A 21,260-nucleotide genomic window follows, 5' to 3' on the forward strand; every position below is an offset into this window, starting at 1 on the left:
CAAGTAGTAATGGCCATATTATAATTGCATATTTACTAAATTAGAAAAATGTGAAAATTATAGACTGATAACAAGCAAGATACGTGTATTAAAATTATAGGTAGCAGAAGAATTATGTAGAAGTTAGAACTATGTTTTTTAATTAAAAGAAGGCTAGCTCATGATTTTGTATTTTGCTCACGTAAATTGGAATATTATTACAGTTTCATATTTATTTCATTTCCACAACTCAGAATATCATTCTTATTTTCTTAAAAGTAACCGACCAAACTCAAACAATGTTGTCCACTAACACAGATCCTTAAATATTATATTAAAAAGCAAGAAAAAACTTTAAACAATTTCTCGTTTAGAGAAAACTGTGGCCAACGGTCACCATTGTCTCTTTTCTATTATTACACGTGATTCAGCTTAGAAACTCCAACCACAAATAAAATAACAAATAAAGAAAAACTGGTCTCACTAGTCATTAGAAGAGTTCATTGTACCAGACTACACTAACTTCGCTTTCTTCTATTGTTGCTTCTAGATCTGAGAAGTAAAGAGCGTTCTAGCCTTTGTTCCTTCAGTACTTTTTGTCCTTCACTTCAGGTTTGATCATGGCAGCTGAACTGGTAGCCGGTGCTTTGCTTTCTGCTTCACTTCAGGTTTTGTTTGAACGATTGGGCTCTGAGGAGATACCCCAGCTGTTCCGGGGGAAGAAGCTGATTCTAGACCAGCTATACGAGTTGAAGACCATGTTGTGGTCAGCTCATGCACTGCTCAACGATGCTGAGGAGAAGCAACTTCGAAACCAAGAGATCAGGATGTGGCTTATCGAGCTTCAAGATGTGATCTATCAGGCTGATGACTTGGTGGACAGGATTGACTATGAAGCTCTGCGATCCAAGCTTGAAGATGATCAATCCAGCAGCAGCAGTGCCAGCAAGGTACTCATGAAATTTATGCCACCCTTTCTGTCCACATTTGATAAAACTGTTAAGCTTGATTCCATGGAGATCCTTCGTAAGCTAAAGATCCTTGTTGATCAAAAAGATGCTCTTGGCCTGAGAGAAGGTGCTCAGAACAAACCTTCGCCAAGGCCACCAGCTCCTTTGGTAGAACATGCTAATGTTTATGGGAGGGATACTGAGAAAAAAATCATTGTTGATCAGTTGCTGAAAGGTGATGTTGATAGTGGTAGTAACGTTTCTGTTATCCCGATTGTTGGGATGGGTGGTCTTGGCAAAACCACTCTTGCTCAAGTTGTTTATGACGATGATAGAGTACAAAAGTATTTTGAGCTAAAAGTATGGATTACTGTGTCGGATGAGTTTGATATTTTTAAGATAACAAAAGAGATCTTTGAGGGGGTCACCACCAACAAATGTGGTACTGAAAACTTCGACGAACTTCGAAGGAAATTGAAGGAAGCATTGAGGGGGAAGAAATTTCTCTTTGTTCATGATGATGTTTGGAACGAGTCTTATTCTTTGTGGGACACACTGAAGAGTTCTTTTGAGTCTGGAGCAAATGGAAGTAAAATTCTTGTGACTACCCGAAGCACAATTGTCGCCTCTACTATGGCCACTGGGCAGGTTCATCATCTACAATCTTTGTTGAATGAAGATTGTTGGCAGTTATTTGTCAAACATGCTTTTGGAAGTAATTTTGACCACAATAGTAACAAAGATCTGCAAGCACTTGGTAGAAAAATAGTGGAGAAGTGCAAAGGGCTTCCTTTAGCAATAAAGTCTCTTGGTGGATTACTGCGCTGTGAACAAAATCCTAAAAAATGGGAAGACATACTTGGCAGTGACACATGGGAGGAATTGTACAAGAAAGAGGGCTCCATTCTTCCAGCTTTATGGTTGAGCTATCGTCACTTACCTACACATCTCAAGCAATGTTTTGCTTATTGTTCCATATTTCCCAAAGATTATGAATTTGAAAGAGACAGATTGATTTTATTATGGATGGCTGAAGGGTTTTTGCCAATGGATTCAAAAAGTAAAAAGATGGAGGAATTTGGAAAGGAATACCTTGAAGATCTCTTATCAAGGTCATTCTTTCAATGTTCGAGTAAGAATGCATCCTTTCTCCAAATGCATGACCTCGTACATGATTTAGCCATGCTTGTATCAGATGATTTTTGCTTCAGGTTGGATTTGAGTAGTGATATGCATAGCCTTCCAACAAAGATTCGTCATCTGTCATATAGGAAAAGTTCTTACGACCTCGACAAACTTAAGGGTTTGAGTAAGGCTATTTCTTTGCGTACCTTTCTAGCATTACCATTGCAGCTTCTAGGTGGACCAAAATATTTAGCGCCGTACAATATATTGCTTACAAAGGGAAGCTGTTTAAGAGTGCTTTCTTTAAGTGAATCTTCTATCAAGGAGTTGCCGGATTCAATTGGTAGTCTAATACATTTAAGGTATTTGGACTTGTCTTTTACTGGAATCGAAGAGTTACATGAGTCAGTTTGTAGTTTGTACCATTTACAAACTTTATTGTTGTCGCGGTGTACAAAGCTTTCTCAATTACCAAGGAATATGGGAAGACTGATCAATTTGCGTTACTTAGATATTACAGAGGTACCTTTGAAAGAGATGCCGCAAGGAATCAGTCAGATGAAATGCTTGCAATTCTTATCATCTGTAGTATTGAGTGACAAACATAAGGATGACGTGTTCAAAATTACAGATTTAGCAGAGCTTGAACATCTAAGTGGAAGCCTTTGCATTTTGGGTTTGGAAAATATTAATGATGCAATGGAGGTATCAAAGGCTAATTTAAAGGATAAGAAGGACCTTTTGAAACTATCTTTGAGGTGGAGCTATGGTGCTGTTGATGCTGATAGTTCGCAAAAAGAATTAGATGTGCTTGACGCCCTTCGACCACATACAAGCTTGAAGAGTCTGAAGATTGAAAGTTATAGAGGTACAACATTCTCGAACTGGATGGCAGATGATGCATTTTCTAATTTAGTATCTATTACTTTGGAAGATTGTAAAAGCTGCTGTTATTTATCACCACTTGGACAACTAGCTTCTCTCAAAGATCTCATAATTTATGGATGTGATAGTGTGTATTCAATAGGTGATGGGATCGATAGCAGTGGTCCTCTATTCACTTGTTTAGAAAGTTTATATATTTGGAATATGTTGATGTGGAAAGAATGGTCATTTGGTACCGAAGCAATTCTTCAAGAAGGTCAAGTGTTCCCTCTTCTGAAAGTCCTTTGGCTGAGGAATTGTCCCAAGCTTAATGTTGGCTTACCTGGTTATCTTCCATCATTAGAAAGTCTCAGTATCGGTGATTGTGAAGAAATGGAGTATTTGCTTCCGAGAACTCAACAGACTGCCACAGCCCCACCCTTTCTTCATTATCTATTTATATCACACTGTCCTGTGTTGGAGTCACTTCTAGATTGGGGATCACACTCCAAACTAAAGACACTTTATCTATGGAACACAAAAGTGCTTTTTGAGAATCGTATTAAATGGGATCTACAGAAACTCTCACGTTTGGAAGAAATAAATATCAGAGGATGGGAAAATGATTCGTTTCCCGACGAAGGGCTCCTTCCGATCACTCTTACTACTATTTGGATCGAAAATTGTAGCAAACTTGAGACCCTAAATGGAAAGGCTTTTCAACAACTAACATCCCTTACGTCCTTGGAAATTAGAAGCTGTAAAAGCCTCCGGTGCTTGCCGGAAGAAGGGCTGCCCACTTCTCTTACCGAATTACATATCTACGGATGTCCTTTGCTAAATCAACGATGTGAAAAAGGAGGAGAAGATTGGCCTAAGATTCAACACATCACACATCTATCTATCAAGTACGTTTTCTTCTTTTTACACATTTATTTTACAGTACCAATTGCTATTAACTCAATGTCAACGCAACAATGAATTGAAAAACCAAATTTAGCTATACTTATTCTTTTAATTTTAAAAATTATACAAAAATATTGCAATGTGTGTTTTCAGTTTTAATTTCAAAACTATCCTAAAAACAGATATATTTATTTGTTTTGTATTAAAGAAAAAGCAGATGATCACTGGATTGAACTTTGTGGCCAGGTAAGTTCATTTTGGGTTTTTCTTTTAAAAAATTAACGAAAGAGCTTTACATTAGCTTGAATACTAGATTATGTTTATGTGGGGTTTTCCTCTGTTTTGATATAATGTTTATGAATTTTGCTGAAGCCTAACCAAGTATAATTCTTTGTAACCATATACTGGATCCTAAATTATTTGTAGTTTAATATAGCTTGACCATTAGTTTTTACTTTTTTTTTTTAATTAATCAATTATTTTGCAGCAAATTTCCACCTTTTTAGCACATTTTCTTTTGGCATTGCATCCAAAAATCAAAGAAAATTAAACGCAACAAGGAACCAATGCAATATATGGCTGCTTATGATGGTATGTTTCCTAACCTAAAAAGTATGATAATTTTGGGTTAAATTTTGTATTGAACCAGAGATATCAGTAGATTCTAGGCTTAAAGTTTACTCTGTTTTTGTTTAATTCCATAATGTCATTCTTACTGTTTGTTAAAATTCAATCATGTGTGGTGAAATTTATATACAAACTTTTCGATTTTGGTTCACCATGGTTGTTTATTATCAGGTTATGTTGGTTAGAAAGCCACACTTGTGGTTTTATATGGATAATTCTAAGATGCTGTGGCATCAGATTCAATGTTTGATGTCAGTGACATATTAAATCTACCTAGTGTCCTTTAAAATATACATGATCGAATGTCGATCGATTTCATAGCCTTGTTTAGATGTTCAACTTTTATGAACTTTAATCTGCTCTATGATTTTATATTCGCTCTGTTCTTGTATTTTATCTTGGTATGCTAAACAAAAGAATCTGTCTTTCTGAAGGAATTTCCAGTGCATGTTTTTTTTCTAAAGAGGGTTGAACTGAAAACAGTGCTCCAATGACACAATTCCACAAAATGATTAGGAGATTAATCAAAATGGCAAAACTAATGAGATGGTCAAGTAATGAAAAATTCCTTTGATCATGCACGTGTATAAAATAAATATGTAGTAGTATTCTCATTTGAACTACTCTCCATTCTTGTATCTTTTTTGCGCTTACATTAATATTTTTAGAAGAATACTGTGTTTAGATTTGATTATCAAATTTTGGAAATTTACTGTTAGCTCAATATTTATATATATATATATTTTAAGCTCTACAAATCTGAATTTTTAGTGAGTCATACTAGAATGTTGGAACTTCTATGTTCTTTAATCACTGTTTGATATTTTTAAACAATAACAGATTGAACTTAACTTTTATATAGAGATATATGATGAATAAGTAGTTCAGGTATTTTAAATATGCAGCAGATTATGAAAGTCACCTACCAGACTTGAGCAATGATTAATTGACTCTAAATTCAGTGGGGAAATTCTTGTACAAACTGAATTCTTTCAAATAAACCATTTTATTTCAGCTAAAACACTAGTGCTTAGTGTTACTTTTTTATAAAAACAATGACTCTTGGAGGTTACTATGGCAGATTGGATACCAAAACTGGCTATGTGCTCAGATTGGATTGCCACCACTAGAGAAGTGTAAAAGAACATAAAAGAAATGAGAGACCGATACAAGCCCGAATTCACAGGCATGAAGCAGAAGAACCTCTGAATGAATTTTTCAACACAAAATGCCTATACCGAACCATGAACTGCACATATCATCCAGTTATCTAAGTTACCATGCTCAACTTGGGTATGTGTATATCTGTAAAGCTGATGCTTGGCTCCAATATTATCTGTTGAAGGGTTAAACTGTTTGAATCAGGGCCTCAGAATCACTTTGGGAATACACTTGGCTTAAAATAAAGATTTAGTATTCTCATTTGAACTACTCTTCATTCTTAAAAGGTCACAGATTAAGCAATGAACCTTTTTAAAAACAAAATTTCCTCTGCCATATTATATTCTCTCGACAACTAACATCCCTTACATCCATGAGTATTAATAACTGTAAAAGCCTGTGGTGCTTGCTGAAACAACGATGTCAAAAAGGAGGAGAAGATTTGCCTAAGATTGAACTTGAACACATAGCTTCCATGTTCACAAGACCCCTGTGGAGTCATGATGGTGATGACTGATAGTCCTATTCTTACTTCCCTGTAAGTAAGTTCTCTTTCTTTTTCCACTTTCAATGCAAGAAAGTGTTTTACTAGTAGTATATCATTTGCAATAGCCACTTCGGCTGCGAGCTCAATGTACCCATTGGTTCAACACGAACATCTGAGTCGCTCTATAGTAGAGTCAGTTAAAGTTGACAAGTATTCAATGCTAAGTGTTATGAAGAGGTGTCAGTCAAATTGATCAAATAAGCAGTTAGTTAGTTTAACCGTTTTAACGGTCAACTAACTCAGCAAAATGAAGAAACCAACCAAGGGTACAAGACTGTTTTCTGTAACTAGTGTCTGATTTTGATAAATGTATTTCATTTTATGATGCAAGCTAATTAACCAGTATATAAAGTGTGCTAGGCAGAGAGCAAGTGATTATGATAGAGTTTTGATATAACTTCGTACGTAAAAGCTTTTACCTTTGTAAATCTCATGTGTGTTTTCGGCTTTAATTTTCAAGACTATCTTCAAAACAGAAATATTTATTTGCTTTGTTTTGTATTAAGTCATACAATGTAGAGAACTAGTTTGTTTTGATTTCAAGTTTAATGGGTTCAATATAATCTTCCCCACCTATCTATATAATCAATCAAGTTGTGTTTTTCACTTTATTTTTTGGGTCGTAAAGAAGTCACCGCTTAATAGATTGTCGTTTTGATTGGATTTGAAGCTAGTGCTTTTTACATCTCTAGAGATATAGCTACTGAAACCAAACAAGTTCATATTGCCACAAGGAGCCCTGATGTGAAAGTGGAAAAGATGGAAAACAACAGCAATATATGGCAGCATATGATATGGTATGTTAGTCTATTAGAACCTAAGCATATCTACCTTAACATATCAAAATTTCTATTTTTTTACCATATATGAAAATATCATTTTTCATTATCAAAGAAAAATATAATCACTTTCAGTGTAGATTTGGATTGAAACCAAACCAAGATACGAGTCCTCTAATAATTTTGGATTAGTGTTTCCTCTGTTTTTCTATGAATCTTGAGTGCCATATTTAGGAGCTCCTTATCCAGAGATATGCTTTTGTGTTTGTGTTTGTGTTTCTAAGGCTCCATGATCATGGCAGTCTTTGCTTATTATGTTAAGTAGGCTTTGGAAGTAATGATATGCTGATTTAAACATCGAAATTGAACAGATAGATCATGTTTGAAAGATGGTAGAGTTGCTTTTCAAGATGGATCCTCAGTTTGTGCTGATGCCATTTTCCATTGTAAACTTCAAATGAATTTTTTCTTTGATAGTGATTGTGGACAAGATCAAGTAAGACTGTTAAAGCGTTGAGTTAATTACCAACTCAAAACTAACTTTGACTCACTTGATTGTGCTACATGTTTACAATACAATATTGCAGGTTCAAATATGATCATCCATTTCTTGAAACAAATGGAGTTGCAACTGTTGACGAAAACTGCGTTTGTTGAACCCTTATATCGTCACGTCTTTCCTCCAAGCTTGGCTCCAGGGCTCTCCTTTATTGGTATACCTGTAAAGGTTAGCTATAGTGCCACTCTTACTATGAAGATCGAATATTAAACTCACCCTCCAGACTAGGCATCAAGGCATTTGACTTGACGAGTGTTCTATTTTTGATTCAGGGTCTGCTCTTCAACATAATAGAGTTACATTAATCCAAGTGGATTGCTGCCAAACAAAGAGGAAATGATGGGTTCCACTAATGAGTTTTACAAGCAAATGCAGGACCATATCAGGTATTGAGTTAATACTTATGCATGTTTCCATTGCTTGGTGATTCTTAAGTTATAGAATTGGTCTACATTTAGTCATTTGCCACCACCATACTAAAGGCCTTCTTGTTGAAGGAATCCCAAATGGGAGGTGAACATGAAGCAGAAGCATCTGAATGAACATGACTGAAATTCTGAAGAAACTCCTTATATTAACTGTTTAATGCCTATTATCATATGAGTGTGGAATAGAATTCTGTCTTCAATTTTCTCTCAATGTTGATCTACTTGAATTCACTCAATCTTTGTTCACTTTCCTATGTGAACCTGATGGGTTATTTATTATACTTTATATCCCTTTTAAGCTCTAAAATCTGTTTTGAAAAAAAATTAAAAAAGAAGCTCCTTAAATAAGTGCCTTTAGAAATTAAGAAGCTCCTTGAATTTTGCTGAAGCCTAACCCAGTATAATTCTTTGTAACCATATATTGGATCCTAAATTATTTATAGTTTAATATAGCTTGACCATTAGTTTTTAATTTTTTCTTTTAATTAGTCAATTATTTTGCAGCAAATTTCCTTCTTTTTAACACATGTTCTTTTGGCATTGCATCCAAAAATCAAAGAAAATTAAACGGCAACAAGGAACCTGGATTTGAAAGTGAAAAACTTGGAAAACCACTGCAATATATGGCTGCTTATGATGGTATGTTTCTACGGAAACCTGAGTTCATACTTCAATCTGCTCTATGATTTTATATTCTCTCTGTTCTTGTATTTTATCTTGGTATGCTAACCAAAAGAATCTGTCTTTCTGAAGGAATTTCCAGTGCATGGACAAGAAGCAAAGCTGTGGCAAAAATGAACACACCATGTTTTTTTTTAAAGAGTGTTGAACTAAAATCAGTGCTCCAATGACACAATTGCACGAAATGATTAGGAGATTAATCAAAATGGCAAAACTAATGAGATGCTCAAGTGTACTTGGATTCTGGCTCCACCCTCAAATGGATATTCCTTAATCAAATCAGTGCAAGCTTTGGTCAAAAATTGAAGTTCTGTTTTAATCTGCAGCTTCTTTTGCTATTATTGGTGATGCCATAGTGTCTGCTACTTCTTCTTTGAAAGTGACTCTAAACAGGTCAAATTAAATCTGATCAACCATCTACCTCCCCCGTCCGGCTTTGGAATATTTCATCTTGCATTGTGGAAGATTGCTCGAATCTTCAGTAGCTTTGCTGCCCTCAATGTCACCAAATGGGCAGCTGCTTCTGTTTTTAATGAACTTGAAGAGTGGTGTGAATTAATGCCTCAGTTAATTTTCTTTTTGTGGATGAAATGTACTTTCATTGTTAGCTCTATTTTTCTATACTTGGAAGTTCTTATATATGTGACGCCTCACTGACTTGAAAATATTTGGCACTGAGATTTGTTTTTAATTTTCAATGAAGTCCCATTTGAGATTGCTATTGTATTTTTGAATCAATTCATCATAAAATGTCTATAATTTTAGATAATTTTCTGCAATTGAGTATCCAAATATATCTCAGTTTCTTGCATTGATGATTTAAGCTCGTTTAATACCCTCAAACTTTGTTTTCATCTTGTCATCATCAAATGAACATGAAAGAGAATTCCCTTATATGAACTTTTCAACACAAAACAAAACAGTCTCCTAGACAGTGGTATAGAAAGTTTGATGAGTTTGTTACCAAGTCTGGTTTTAAGAGAAGCTCATATGACAGTTTTGTATATGTGAGGAATTCAAAGGCTGTTGTTTATCTACTCTTGTATGTAGATGATATGTTAATTGCCAGCAAGAACCTTGGGGAAATAGACAAAGTAAAGAAGTTGTTGAATAGGGAATTTGAAATGAAAGACCTCGGTTCAGCTAAGAAAATATTGGGAATAGAAATCATTAGATATAGGCATCACAGGAAGCTCAAGCTATCTCAAGAAGGGTATATCTCAAAGGTACTGAAGAGGTTTGGTTTTTCTGATGTTAAGGCTGTAAATACACCTATTGGGCAACAATTTAAACTTTCTATTTCTCAAGTTCCTATCACTAAATCTGATATAGACTATATGAGAAGGATACCTTATACCAACATGGTTGGAAGTATCATGTACCTCATGGTATGCACTCGGCCAGACTTGTGTCATGGGGTTAGTATTGTTAGCAGATTTATGAATAATCTAGGAATTGAGCACTTTAAGGCTGTCAAGTGGCTAATGAGATATTTAAAGGGTACTTCTACTACAGGTTTAGTATATGGTTCACAAACTGATACATCAAGTGTGATTGGCTTTGTTGACTCTGACTATGCAGGGGATTTAGACTCCAGAAGATCTCAAACTGGTTTTGTATTTCAACTAAATGGCTGCACTATAAGTTGTGTTACACCCAGATTTCGAGCTATGTTAATTATGACATCGAAAGATGGATTCGCAAATAAGTGGACTCATAAGGTTGGAAACATGCTCCAGGATTATATGCCGAGCTTGCAGGGTATAGACGACCTCGAGTATGGTGACCTCGAAGAGTTCATGATCTCGAAAGATAGCTCCGGGAACACATTCATCTTCAGGGACGACTTCGGATCAGGGGTCCCGAGCTCGACACACGTACGATCTCGAAAGCCATGCGGCCTCGGGAGATGTTTCTAGCTCGATAGATGACGGGAAACCTGGAAAGCTAAAGCCTTAGAGATACGCGATAACCACCTTGAATATCTACAAGTGTTATAAATATGAGATGTAATCCTCATTTATTATTGTAAATCCCCTAGAATCATGAGATATTATTTGGTCAGTTATACGTCTCCTGGTCTTCAGGGGACGTTTCCTTTTATATCTGATTATAGGCATTTAAAGCCATTTATTTTATTTACACAAAAAGAGTAACTACCCAAAATATGTGGGATAGTATTCTGCATCCTTCTCTATAAATAGAGAGGCGATGCACCATTGTAAAGGACCGAAATTCTTAACCTTGAGAGAAAACTCTGAAGAATTCATGCTTAAGAATTTTCAGAGATAATCTTGAGTTTAATAACATAGACTCGTGGACTAGGCAGATTTAACTGCTGAACCACGTAAAAATCGTGTGTTTAATTTGTTTTATTTTATTTGGCCATTATCATTTATTGTTTATGTGCTCTTCTTTTACTGTTTGACGAAAAACGGCGTCAACAGTTTGGTGTTTTCATTGAGAGCCTTAAGCATTCATCCCTGAGAGATTCATGGCCACAAATAATCAGAACACGCCTGAAGAAAATTACCCAAGGCGTCCTGGAAAACAACCAATGGAGAACCCGGATGTTGATGAGAGAAGTGGGTCCTCTGATTCCCGGGGACCACCTCCACCACCAAGGGATGAGGACATGTACTACAATCCTGAGCGTTACGTTCCTATTGTAGAACTGGAAAACCGGCAATTGAAACAGCTGTTGGCAGAGGCCAACAAACGGAATGAGGAGTTGGCTTCTTGTCTGGTACTGAAATTGAAGAGTTGCACGAGTCAGCTTGTAGTTTGTACCATTTACAAACTTTATTATTGTCGTGCTGTACAAAGCTTTCTCAATTACCAAGGAATATGGGAAGACTGATCAATTTGCGTTACTTAGATATTACAGAGGTACCTTTGAAAGAGATGCCGCAAGGAATCAGTCAGATGAAATGCTTGCAATTCTTATCATCTGTAGTATTGAGTGACAAACATAAGGATGACGTGTTCAAAATTACAGATTTAGCAGAGCTTGAACATCTAAGTGGAAGCCTTTGCATTTTGGGTTTGGAAAATATTAATGATGCAATGGAGGTATCAAAGGCTAATTTAAAGGATAAGAAGGACCTTTTGAAACTATCTTTGAGGTGGAGCTATGGTGCTGTTGATGCTGATAGTTCGCAAAAAGAATTAGATGTGCTTGACGCCCTTCGACCACATACAAGCTTGAAGAGTCTGAAGATTGAAAGTTATAGAGGTACAACATTCTCGAACTGGATGGCAGATGATGCATTTTCTAATTTAGTATCTATTACTTTGGAAGATTGTAAAAGCTGCTGTTATTTATCACCACTTGGACAACTAGCTTCTCTCAAAGATCTCATAATTTATGGATGTGATAGTGTGTATTCAATAGGTGATGGGATCGATAGCAGTGGTCCTCTATTCACTTGTTTAGAAAGTTTATATATTTGGAATATGTTGATGTGGAAAGAATGGTCATTTGGTACCGAAGCAATTCTTCAAGAAGGTCAAGTGTTCCCTCTTCTGAAAGTCCTTTGGCTGAGGAATTGTCCCAAGCTTAATGTTGGCTTACCTGGTTATCTTCCATCATTAGAAAGTCTCAGTATCGGTGATTGTGAAGAAATGGAGTATTTGCTTCCGAGAACTCAACAGACTGCCACAGCCCCACCCTTTCTTCATTATCTATTTATATCACACTGTCCTGTGTTGGAGTCACTTCTAGATTGGGGATCACACTCCAAACTAAAGACACTTTATCTATGGAACACAAAAGTGCTTTTTGAGAATCGTATTAAATGGGATCTACAGAAACTCTCACGTTTGGAAGAAATAAATATCAGAGGATGGGAAAATGATTCGTTTCCCGACGAAGGGCTCCTTCCGATCACTCTTACTACTATTTGGATCGAAAATTGTAGCAAACTTGAGACCCTAAATGGAAAGGCTTTTCAACAACTAACATCCCTTACGTCCTTGGAAATTAGAAGCTGTAAAAGCCTCCGGTGCTTGCCGGAAGAAGGGCTGCCCACTTCTCTTACCGAATTACATATCTACGGATGTCCTTTGCTAAATCAACGATGTGAAAAAGGAGGAGAAGATTGGCCTAAGATTCAACACATCACACATCTATCTATCAAGTACGTTTTCTTCTTTTTACACATTTATTTTACAGTACCAATTGCTATTAACTCAATGTCAACGCAACAATGAATTGAAAAACCAAATTTAGCTATACTTATTCTTTTAATTTTAAAAATTATACAAAAATATTGCAATGTGTGTTTTCAGTTTTAATTTCAAAACTATCCTAAAAACAGATATATTTATTTGTTTTGTATTAAAGAAAAAGCAGATGATCACTGGATTGAACTTTGTGGCCAGGTAAGTTCATTTTGGGTTTTTCTTTTAAAAAATTAACGAAAGAGCTTTACATTAGCTTGAATACTAGATTATGTTTATGTGGGGTTTTCCTCTGTTTTGATATAATGTTTATGAATTTTGCTGAAGCCTAACCAAGTATAATTCTTTGTAACCATATACTGGATCCTAAATTATTTGTAGTTTAATATAGCTTGACCATTAGTTTTTACTTTTTTTTTTTAATTAATCAATTATTTTGCAGCAAATTTCCACCTTTTTAGCACATTTTCTTTTGGCATTGCATCCAAAAATCAAAGAAAATTAAACGCAACAAGGAACCAATGCAATATATGGCTGCTTATGATGGTATGTTTCCTAACCTAAAAAGTATGATAATTTTGGGTTAAATTTTGTATTGAACCAGAGATATCAGTAGATTCTAGGCTTAAAGTTTACTCTGTTTTTGTTTAATTCCATAATGTCATTCTTACTGTTTGTTAAAATTCAATCATGTGTGGTGAAATTTATATACAAACTTTTCGATTTTGGTTCACCATGGTTGTTTATTATCAGGTTATGTTGGTTAGAAAGCCACACTTGTGGTTTTATATGGATAATTCTAAGATGCTGTGGCATCAGATTCAATGTTTGATGTCAGTGACATATTAAATCTACCTAGTGTCCTTTAAAATATACATGATCGAATGTCGATCGATTTCATAGCCTTGTTTAGATGTTCAACTTTTATGAACTTTAATCTGCTCTATGATTTTATATTCGCTCTGTTCTTGTATTTTATCTTGGTATGCTAAACAAAAGAATCTGTCTTTCTGAAGGAATTTCCAGTGCATGTTTTTTTTCTAAAGAGGGTTGAACTGAAAACAGTGCTCCAATGACACAATTCCACAAAATGATTAGGAGATTAATCAAAATGGCAAAACTAATGAGATGGTCAAGTAATGAAAAATTCCTTTGATCATGCACGTGTATAAAATAAATATGTAGTAGTATTCTCATTTGAACTACTCTCCATTCTTGTATCTTTTTTGCGCTTACATTAATATTTTTAGAAGAATACTGTGTTTAGATTTGATTATCAAATTTTGGAAATTTACTGTTAGCTCAATATTTATATATATATATATTTTAAGCTCTACAAATCTGAATTTTTAGTGAGTCATACTAGAATGTTGGAACTTCTATGTTCTTTAATCACTGTTTGATATTTTTAAACAATAACAGATTGAACTTAACTTTTATATAGAGATATATGATGAATAAGTAGTTCAGGTATTTTAAATATGCAGCAGATTATGAAAGTCACCTACCAGACTTGAGCAATGATTAATTGACTCTAAATTCAGTGGGGAAATTCTTGTACAAACTGAATTCTTTCAAATAAACCATTTTATTTCAGCTAAAACACTAGTGCTTAGTGTTACTTTTTTATAAAAACAATGACTCTTGGAGGTTACTATGGCAGATTGGATACCAAAACTGGCTATGTGCTCAGATTGGATTGCCACCACTAGAGAAGTGTAAAAGAACATAAAAGAAATGAGAGACCGATACAAGCCCGAATTCACAGGCATGAAGCAGAAGAACCTCTGAATGAATTTTTCAACACAAAATGCCTATACCGAACCATGAACTGCACATATCATCCAGTTATCTAAGTTACCATGCTCAACTTGGGTATGTGTATATCTGTAAAGCTGATGCTTGGCTCCAATATTATCTGTTGAAGGGTTAAACTGTTTGAATCAGGGCCTCAGAATCACTTTGGGAATACACTTGGCTTAAAATAAAGATTTAGTATTCTCATTTGAACTACTCTTCATTCTTAAAAGGTCACAGATTAAGCAATGAACCTTTTTAAAAACAAAATTTCCTCTGCCATATTATATTCTCTCGACAACTAACATCCCTTACATCCATGAGTATTAATAACTGTAAAAGCCTGTGGTGCTTGCTGAAACAACGATGTCAAAAAGGAGGAGAAGATTTGCCTAAGATTGAACTTGAACACATAGCTTCCATGTTCACAAGACCCCTGTGGAGTCATGATGGTGATGACTGATAGTCCTATTCTTACTTCCCTGTAAGTAAGTTCTCTTTCTTTTTCCACTTTCAATGCAAGAAAGTGTTTTACTAGTAGTATATCATTTGCAATAGCCACTTCGGCTGCGAGCTCAATGTACCCATTGGTTCAACACGAACATCTGAGTCGCTCTATAGTAGAGTCAGTTAAAGTTGACAAGTATTCAATGCTAAGTGTTATGAAGAGGTGTCAGTCAAATTGATCAAATAAGCAGTTAGTTAGTTTAACCGTTTTAACGGTCAACTAACTCAGCAAAATGAAGAAACCAACCAAGGGTACAAGACTGTTTTCTGTAACTAGTGTCTGATTTTGATAAATGTATTTCATTTTATGATGCAAGCTAATTAACCAGTATATAAAGTGTGCTAGGCAGAGAGCAAGTGATTATGATAGAGTTTTGATATAACTTCGTACGTAAAAGCTTTTACCTTTGTAAATCTCATGTGTGTTTTCGGCTTTAATTTTCAAGACTATCTTCAAAACAGAAATATTTATTTGCTTTGTTTTGTATTAAGTCATACAATGTAGAGAACTAGTTTGTTTTGATTTCAAGTTTAATGGGTTCAATATAATCTTCCCCACCTATCTATATAATCAATCAAGTTGTGTTTTTCACTTTATTTTTTGGGTCGTAAAGAAGTCACCGCTTAATAGATTGTCGTTTTGATTGGATTTGAAGCTAGTGCTTTTTACATCTCTAGAGATATAGCTACTGAAACCAAACAAGTTCATATTGCCACAAGGAGCCCTGATGTGAAAGTGGAAAAGATGGAAAACAACAGCAATATATGGCAGCATATGATATGGTATGTTAGTCTATTAGAACCTAAGCATATCTACCTTAACATATCAAAATTTCTATTTTTTTACCATATATGAAAATATCATTTTTCATTATCAAAGAAAAATATAATCACTTTCAGTGTAGATTTGGATTGAAACCAAACCAAGATACGAGTCCTCTAATAATTTTGGATTAGTGTTTCCTCTGTTTTTCTATGAATCTTGAGTGCCATATTTAGGAGCTCCTTATCCAGAGATATGCTTTTGTGTTTGTGTTTGTGTTTCTAAGGCTCCATGATCATGGCAGTCTTTGCTTATTATGTTAAGTAGGCTTTGGAAGTAATGATATGCTGATTTAAACATCGAAATTGAACAGATAGATCATGTTTGAAAGATGGTAGAGTTGCTTTTCAAGATGGATCCTCAGTTTGTGCTGATGCCATTTTCCATTGTAAACTTCAAATGAATTTTTTCTTTGATAGTGATTGTGGACAAGATCAAGTAAGACTGTTAAAGCGTTGAGTTAATTACCAACTCAAAACTAACTTTGACTCACTTGATTGTGCTACATGTTTACAATACAATATTGCAGGTTCAAATATGATCATCCATTTCTTGAAACAAATGGAGTTGCAACTGTTGACGAAAACTGCGTTTGTTGAACCCTTATATCGTCACGTCTTTCCTCCAAGCTTGGCTCCAGGGCTCTCCTTTATTGGTATACCTGTAAAGGTTAGCTATAGTGCCACTCTTACTATGAAGATCGAATATTAAACTCACCCTCCAGACTAGGCATCAAGGCATTTGACTTGACGAGTGTTCTATTTTTGATTCAGGGTCTGCTCTTCAACATAATAGAGTTACATTAATCCAAGTGGATTGCTGCCAAACAAAGAGGAAATGATGGGTTCCACTAATGAGTTTTACAAGCAAATGCAGGACCATATCAGGTATTGAGTTAATACTTATGCATGTTTCCATTGCTTGGTGATTCTTAAGTTATAGAATTGGTCTACATTTAGTCATTTGCCACCACCATACTAAAGGCCTTCTTGTTGAAGGAATCCCAAATGGGAGGTGAACATGAAGCAGAAGCATCTGAATGAACATGACTGAAATTCTGAAGAAACTCCTTATATTAACTGTTTAATGCCTATTATCATATGAGTGTGGAATAGAATTCTGTCTTCAATTTTCTCTCAATGTTGATCTACTTGAATTCACTCAATCTTTGTTCACTTTCCTATGTGAACCTGATGGGTTATTTATTATACTTTATATCCCTTTTAAGCTCTAAAATCTGTTTTGAAAAAAAATTAAAAAAGAAGCTCCTTAAATAAGTGCCTTTAGAAATTAAGAAGCTCCTTGAATTTTGCTGAAGCCTAACCCAGTATAATTCTTTGTAACCATATATTGGATCCTAAATTATTTATAGTTTAATATAGCTTGACCATTAGTTTTTAATTTTTTCTTTTAATTAGTCAATTATTTTGCAGCAAATTTCCTTCTTTTTAACACATGTTCTTTTGGCATTGCATCCAAAAATCAAAGAAAATTAAACGGCAACAAGGAACCTGGATTTGAAAGTGAAAAACTTGGAAAACCACTGCAATATATGGCTGCTTATGATGGTATGTTTCTACGGAAACCTGAGTTCATACTTCAATCTGCTCTATGATTTTATATTCTCTCTGTTCTTGTATTTTATCTTGGTATGCTAACCAAAAGAATCTGTCTTTCTGAAGGAATTTCCAGTGCATGGACAAGAAGCAAAGCTGTGGCAAAAATGAACACACCATGTTTTTTTTTAAAGAGTGTTGAACTAAAATCAGTGCTCCAATGACACAATTGCACGAAATGATTAGGAGATTAATCAAAATGGCAAAACTAATGAGATGCTCAAGTGTACTTGGATTCTGGCTCCACCCTCAAATGGATATTCCTTAATCAAATCAGTGCAAGCTTTGGTCAAAAATTGAAGTTCTGTTTTAATCTGCAGCTTCTTTTGCTATTATTGGTGATGCCATAGTGTCTGCTACTTCTTCTTTGAAAGTGACTCTAAACAGGTCAAATTAAATCTGATCAACCATCTACCTCCCCCGTCCGGCTTTGGAATATTTCATCTTGCATTGTGGAAGATTGCTCGAATCTTCAGTAGCTTTGCTGCCCTCAATGTCACCAAATGGGCAGCTGCTTCTGTTTTTAATGAACTTGAAGAGTGGTGTGAATTAATGCCTCAGTTAATTTTCTTTTTGTGGATGAAATGTACTTTCATTGTTAGCTCTATTTTTCTATACTTGGAAGTTCTTATATATGTGACGCCTCACTGACTTGAAAATATTTGGCACTGAGATTTGTTTTTAATTTTCAATGAAGTCCCATTTGAGATTGCTATTGTATTTTTGAATCAATTCATCATAAAATGTCTATAATTTTAGATAATTTTCTGCAATTGAGTATCCAAATATATCTCAGTTTCTTGCATTGATGATTTAAGCTCGTTTAATACCCTCAAACTTTGTTTTCATCTTGTCATCATCAAATGAACATGAAAGAGAATTCCCTTATATGAACTTTTCAACACAAAACAAAACAGTCTCCTAGACAGTGGTATAGAAAGTTTGATGAGTTTGTTACCAAGTCTGGTTTTAAGAGAAGCTCATATGACAGTTTTGTATATGTGAGGAATTCAAAGGCTGTTGTTTATCTACTCTTGTATGTAGATGATATGTTAATTGCCAGCAAGAACCTTGGGGAAATAGACAAAGTAAAGAAGTTGTTGAATAGGGAATTTGAAATGAAAGACCTCGGTTCAGCTAAGAAAATATTGGGAATAGAAATCATTAGATATAGGCATCACAGGAAGCTCAAGCTATCTCAAGAAGGGTATATCTCAAAGGTACTGAAGAGGTTTGGTTTTTCTGATGTTAAGGCTGTAAATACACCTATTGGGCAACAATTTAAACTTTCTATTTCTCAAGTTCCTATCACTAAATCTGATATAGACTATATGAGAAGGATACCTTATACCAACATGGTTGGAAGTATCATGTACCTCATGGTATGCACTCGGCCAGACTTGTGTCATGGGGTTAGTATTGTTAGCAGATTTATGAATAATCTAGGAATTGAGCACTTTAAGGCTGTCAAGTGGCTAATGAGATATTTAAAGGGTACTTCTACTACAGGTTTAGTATATGGTTCACAAACTGATACATCAAGTGTGATTGGCTTTGTTGACTCTGACTATGCAGGGGATTTAGACTCCAGAAGATCTCAAACTGGTTTTGTATTTCAACTAAATGGCTGCACTATAAGTTGTGTTACACCCAGATTTCGAGCTATGTTAATTATGACATCGAAAGATGGATTCGCAAATAAGTGGACTCATAAGGTTGGAAACATGCTCCAGGATTATATGCCGAGCTTGCAGGGTATAGACGACCTCGAGTATGGTGACCTCGAAGAGTTCATGATCTCGAAAGATAGCTCCGGGAACACATTCATCTTCAGGGACGACTTCGGATCAGGGGTCCCGAGCTCGACACACGTACGATCTCGAAAGCCATGCGGCCTCGGGAGATGTTTCTAGCTCGATAGATGACGGGAAACCTGGAAAGCTAAAGCCTTAGAGATACGCGATAACCACCTTGAATATCTACAAGTGTTATAAATATGAGATGTAATCCTCATTTATTATTGTAAATCCCCTAGAATCATGAGATATTATTTGGTCAGTTATACGTCTCCTGGTCTTCAGGGGACGTTTCCTTTTATATCTGATTATAGGCATTTAAAGCCATTTATTTTATTTACACAAAAAGAGTAACTACCCAAAATATGTGGGATAGTATTCTGCATCCTTCTCTATAAATAGAGAGGCGATGCACCATTGTAAAGGACCGAAATTCTTAACCTTGAGAGAAAACTCTGAAGAATTCATGCTTAAGAATTTTCAGAGATAATCTTGAGTTTAATAACATAGACTCGTGGACTAGGCAGATTTAACTGCTGAACCACGTAAAAATCGTGTGTTTAATTTGTTTTATTTTATTTGGCCATTATCATTTATTGTTTATGTGCTCTTCTTTTACTGTTTGACGAAAAACGGCGTCAACAGTTTGGTGTTTTCATTGAGAGCCTTAAGCATTCATCCCTGAGAGATTCATGGCCACAAATAATCAGAACACGCCTGAAGAAAATTACCCAAGGCGTCCTGGAAAACAACCAATGGAGAACCCGGATGTTGATGAGAGAAGTGGGTCCTCTGATTCCCGGGGACCACCTCCACCACCAAGGGATGAGGACATGTACTACAATCCTGAGCGTTACGTTCCTATTGTAGAACTGGAAAACCGGCAATTGAAACAGCTGTTGGCAGAGGCCAACAAACGGAATGAGGAGTTGACTAGGATAGCCGCAGAGGCGCAGGTGGCTCAGCCCCGCCTCCACGCGAAAACCAAGTCCCTCCTCCAAGGGACGTGCATGTTCCTCCCCGGAGGCCCCGTGGACGTCCACGAAAAGATGCTGCCACAAGGAGGCCGACTCAACCTCCGGCACCAGCAGAGTCATCTGCTCCTCCTAGGCCACAGAGGAGTACTCGAGCTCGGGTCCCGCCTAACCCGCCTGTGGAAGTGCCTGCAGGAACTGAGAATAACCGAACCCCTCCAGAGGCTCGGACTCAGGTTCCTGGGAGCGCACCAAACGCGACTGACCCATCTCGGGCAAATTCTGGACCCTCTAGGCCGCGACAAGGGCGGCAGCCACCGTCGCCTATACGGTTCCCTCCGTCACCCATAAGATATCCTTCACCTCCCCGCAAAAACGCTCAACCTGTTCGAGATCAGGATCAAGGGCGTACGGGGGAAAGACAAGGAAACAGGAGACTTTCCAGGAGCGGAGAGGCGCACCATCTGAGAGAAGTCAGACGTCTCGGTCTCGCACTGCGGAGACGAGGCGACGTGGGAAGAACCCACCACGAAATGACCGAGCAATGAGTTTCACCAGTGATGAGTCCGGAGAGACCAGGTCCGTCAGTAAACACGACCGAGGTCGTAAAAATACTGGAAATCACAAGAATCATCCCGACCTGCGAAATCATCTGAATCAGAGTAGGGGGAAGGGAGATCAAACAAATCCGGACCTGAGGGATCGCTTGAATAGGCGTAGAGATCCCTCACGGAGATGCGAGCCTGGAATCACGATCAACGACAGTCAATTCCAGACAGCACCTCCTACTGACCCAGTCCAAGAAAGGACCCAGTCCAAGAAAGGATCGATCATCTCGAAAAAGCCTTTAGGCTTTTAAAGAATGAACGAGGAAATGGTCGATATGAGGACTCTGATGAGGAGCTTGAGCCGTTTGCTCCCCATATTTCCAACACTCAATTTCCTCAAGGGTTCCGGAT

At 36.3% G+C, this 21,260-nt stretch overlaps 1 protein-coding gene across 14 annotated transcripts; it reads left to right on the plus strand.

The window, feature by feature from the left end:
- The first annotated feature begins 536 nt into the window (after window positions 1-536).
- Window positions 537-9,329, plus strand: LOC133829752 (putative disease resistance RPP13-like protein 1). Of its 14 annotated transcripts, none has more exons than XM_062259543.1 (9): window positions 537-2,922; window positions 3,082-3,826; window positions 4,312-4,415; window positions 5,533-6,956; window positions 7,310-7,434; window positions 7,526-7,665; window positions 7,770-7,883; window positions 8,485-8,564; window positions 8,679-9,329. In XM_062259543.1, the coding sequence occupies exons 1-3, from the start codon at window positions 600-602 to the stop codon at window positions 4,328-4,330; spliced, it is 3,087 nt and encodes a 1,028-aa protein (XP_062115527.1). In that variant the 5' UTR covers window positions 537-599; the 3' UTR covers window positions 4,331-4,415; window positions 5,533-6,956; window positions 7,310-7,434; window positions 7,526-7,665; window positions 7,770-7,883; window positions 8,485-8,564; window positions 8,679-9,329. The 14 variants fall into 14 exon arrangements, with proteins under 14 accessions (XP_062115527.1, XP_062115514.1, XP_062115518.1 ...); XM_062259530.1 differs by having other exon boundaries at window positions 538-3,826; window positions 5,533-6,154; window positions 6,830-6,956; XM_062259534.1 differs by having other exon boundaries at window positions 538-3,826; window positions 5,533-6,154; window positions 6,834-6,956.
- Window positions 9,330-21,260: the final 11,931 nt, after the last annotated feature.

Source organism: Humulus lupulus, chromosome 4, assembly GCF_963169125.1.
Source record: "Humulus lupulus chromosome 4, drHumLupu1.1, whole genome shotgun sequence".
Lineage (NCBI taxonomy): Eukaryota > Viridiplantae > Streptophyta > Magnoliopsida > Rosales > Cannabaceae > Humulus > Humulus lupulus.

Coding starts and splice junctions, on each gene's coding strand:
- LOC133829752 (XM_062259538.1), top strand. CDS start 600: ATGGCAGCTGAACTGGTAGCCGGTGCTTTGCTTTCTGCTTCACTTCAG.